Source organism: Sinocyclocheilus rhinocerous, unplaced genomic scaffold (assembly GCF_001515625.1).
Source record: "Sinocyclocheilus rhinocerous isolate Xijiao unplaced genomic scaffold, SAMN03320098_v1.1 scaffold2412, whole genome shotgun sequence".
Lineage (NCBI taxonomy): Eukaryota > Metazoa > Chordata > Actinopteri > Cypriniformes > Cyprinidae > Sinocyclocheilus > Sinocyclocheilus rhinocerous.
Window position 1 is genome coordinate 108505 of NW_015663484.1, and position 3595 is coordinate 112099.

General features: G+C 40.2%; 1 protein-coding gene across 1 annotated transcript in view; it reads left to right on the forward strand.

The window, feature by feature from the left end:
* The window catches only part of LOC107728805 (serine/threonine-protein kinase WNK2), a 79671-nt gene extending 77656 nt beyond the window's left edge, over nt 1-2015 (forward strand). Inside the window, exon 29 of the mRNA XM_016539079.1 lies at nt 1529-2015. Within this exon, the coding sequence (XP_016394565.1) occupies nt 1529-1864 (336 nt within the window). The 3' untranslated portion in view covers nt 1865-2015. The remainder of the gene's footprint in view (nt 1-1528) is intronic.
* Nucleotides 2016-3595: the final 1580 nt, after the last annotated feature.

The window sequence follows — 3595 nt, forward strand, 5'->3', positions numbered from 1 at the left end:
ATAGGTCGTAATTTAGATATATTTTTAAGATGGAAAAATGCAGTTTTATAAATGCTAGAAACGTGGGTTTCAAAGGAAAGATTGCTATCAATATAACATACCTAGGTTCCTAACTGATGACGAAGAATTGACAGAGCAGTCATCGAGTCTTAGACAGTGTCTTAGGTTATTACATGCAGAGGTTTTTGGTCCAATAATTAACACCTCTATTTTTTTCAGAATTTAGCAGTACGAAATTACTAGTCATCCAGTTTTTTTTATCAGCTATGGATTTTGTTAGTTTTGCGAATTGGTATGTTCCTTTGGGCCGCGAAGAAATACAGAGCTGAGTATCATCAGCATAGCAGTGAAAGCTAACACCGTGTTAGCTTTCACCATGCTAACATACATGTGTTAGCTTTTACTGCTATGCTGATGACACTCAGCTCTATATTTCCATTTCGCAAAACTAACAGAATGCATAGCTGAAATAAAAACCGGATGACTAGTAATATCCTACTGCTAAATTCTGCTCTCCCCGGAGCTCCACCTGAACAGCAGTATCAAGCTGTTAGGCTTTCTGTGAGCCTCTTTGATAGCTATTCTTAGTGTAGGGCACTGGTAGTGACGTCATAGGCTGTCACCGGGCAGTGTCAAGTTCATTGTTGTGTTTTGACACATGCTTCATACACCGGTCATTCCAGAGGCATTCCCCATGTGATCCTCTAAAGGGGCGTAGTGAGAGTTCCCATTCAAAAAGGAACTGCTTTTCATTTGACATGCAATTTCATGTTTTAACCACAGATTGTGATAGAGGCCAAAGTTTTGTGGTGCAGCTTTAAATCGGTCATCATAACCAGCAGTGTTGTCACAGTACCAGCATTTCAGTAATTGGTACCAATACAAGTAAAATTCCACAGTTCTTGGTACCCATTTCGGTACCATAGCAGAAACTTTTATTTTAATGGTTATTTTGAATTTTAATCTTTGATAATAAAATATTTATAAAATATTTAATAAATAAAATTAGTTGTAATTATTAATGCTACGAATAAGTAAATACATTAAAATACATTAAAACATTAGCATTGTAGCCTTCACACATACAGGAATGTTTGAAAGCTGCCAGCTATCACTGGGTACCGGATCTGATCTGCGGAAAGGCTGGTATAGTTACATTTTTATAACTGAAGTATCAACTTGGTACCAAACTACTGCTACATTTTTGACAACACTAATAACCAGCTGTACACTGTTTTTTATGTCTTTGGGATTGTTGTGTCCGACTGATACGAGATGAGTGAGATCTTAAGGGTAAAGCCCAGGTGTGCATAATCAATGGCCTTTTAAATACGCCAGACTAAAGCGAGAGGGGTTCGCCCCACCGTTAGCATCATGTTCCTGCCCTTGTGGAGTGCTGAGAGTAGAATGCATGCTTAGTGTTATTAATTGTGTTCAGACACATTTGGTAACACGACATTGTGCTTGTGCTGCTAGAAGCCTTTGCCTTCACGTCTTTTCCTACCATGTCTGTCTCTTTTTTTCCTAGATAAGGGGATCAATCCCTCAGTCAGCTGTGAAGTTCCATCTACCACTGTCCTGTCCTCTGTCAGCAGCTCTGGGTCCCATCATGCCTCATGGCATCACCAGCACCCCATCACCCATCCTCCAGCAGGGCGGATACTTGATGCCCACCGTCCCCTTTGCTGGGATGATGCCAGCCCCTGTGTATCCAAACCAGTGGTCCGGTTTGCCCAGTCCAGTGTTTGCTACGGCCGGTATGGTCTCGTACCCAGCCATGGGCAGCCCAGCACTGCAGACTTTTCCTCTGGTGGTGAAAAGCCCAGACGCCTCGATGTGCCCCAGCAAAGCCAGGACTGCTTAAGAGTGCCACTCTGCGCTCCAAACACAGCAACATACACTGGTTTTTGCGTAAAGCTAATCAATGCACACTTGCAGAAGGATAATCATGCAAACTCAACACAACTGATTACAAGTCAAGTCACCTTTATTTGTATAGCGCTTTATACAATACTGGTTGTGTCAAAGCAGCTTTACAGTGTAAAACAGGAAAATAGTTTGTCAATAATGCAAGAAGACAATAACAGAGTCATTTTCAGCTAAAGTCAGATTACAGACACGTACAGGACATTTTCTCCTTCGCAGTGGGAGCTCCTGCAACACTCTATAAAACGCTTTTCATTTGGCTTCAGGATCAAACCACAATCTCTGAAATGTCTGTGTGCTTTAGATCACTGTTGGACTATAGGCACATCTGTAGAAAGCCTTTGAGCCTGTAAATATGTGTGTATGTGTGAAATTGGGCATGAGGAGTGTGTTTGTGTCAAAACAGTCCTGTGGGCACTCCGGGGGATTTTTTTTTTTTTTTAAGATTTGTATTGAGGTGTGTTAGTAAAGGGTTTGCCTGAGAGTACTGCAGGACCATGGCATTCAATTCGACTGCCATGAAGTATAATTTTATAATAATTTTCCCCATAAATCAACATATTGTGAGTGACTAACCTGCGGAAGCATGGGCAGGTGGCTCTTAGAGCTATAGACATTTTATAAAACACGGGCAGAATAAATGTAGTCATTCTTACGGCAATGTAAGAATTGAAATTCATGCTGCTTGTGTTTTATAAAAGAGGCCAATACTCAGTTTAAAATATTTTTCATCAATTTACAGCACTTCTGAGTGGCTTTCATTGGCTGTTTACAGAATTATCCAGCATTTTTAAACTTTCAGATTTCAGACCACTGGACAAAATCCCTAGATGAAAATGAATAATTCAGGACGATGTCGTGCCTTGATCAGTCATCAGTTTTCTCTCGAAAGGTATGAATCACTTCTGAGGAAAAGCCATTCCTCTGTGGTTTAGCAGGATTTTCCTTCTGTTCCTAATGCAATAGTTTTTTTTTTTTCATAATCCTATTTTTTTCAGTCATGTGGTGGTTTACATATTTAAAGTCCCATTTGTTGAAGCGAGTGTGCAATCAATAAATTTGACATACTAATTTTAAGTTTAAATTGGAGCCAGTCTGTGCAGATTGATAAATGAATGCAGTTCCAGCTGTTGATGCTTGGGTTTCTGATCGTTGTACTGCACTGGAAATGAACAACTTGTTTACATTGCGATGATGTGATGTACAATGCATGCCATCAAAGCATTGCACATACCAAAATACACAATTAGGAATTGCTATCTAAATGTATTGAGGTGTATTTTATGTGCTTGTGGTCTTGCAAGCCTCCCTCTTTAGAGTGTGACACAGGGACTGAATGCAGGTTTGACTTTGGGATCAGTGTTGTGTGAACTCTGAATGTAGCAGCAGTGAAAGCGTGTCATTGACATGAGATGCATGCGATTCAACCTCCCTGTTACGTACCCCCCCCCCAATAATGTGAAAGCTAGCCAGACTTGGCACAGAGCAAATCTGCTTTACATTTGTGTACACAAAGTTCAGTTACTATTTGATCAAATCTCTGATGTTTATTTGCTTTGATTAGAGGCTGAGGTTGTTTTTTTGTTTGTTTTTCTCCATTGGCTCTATTCTGAGCTCTTGCTCAGTGATGTTGAGTTACATTTTCTTATTTCTTTTAGGAGGGCAGTGC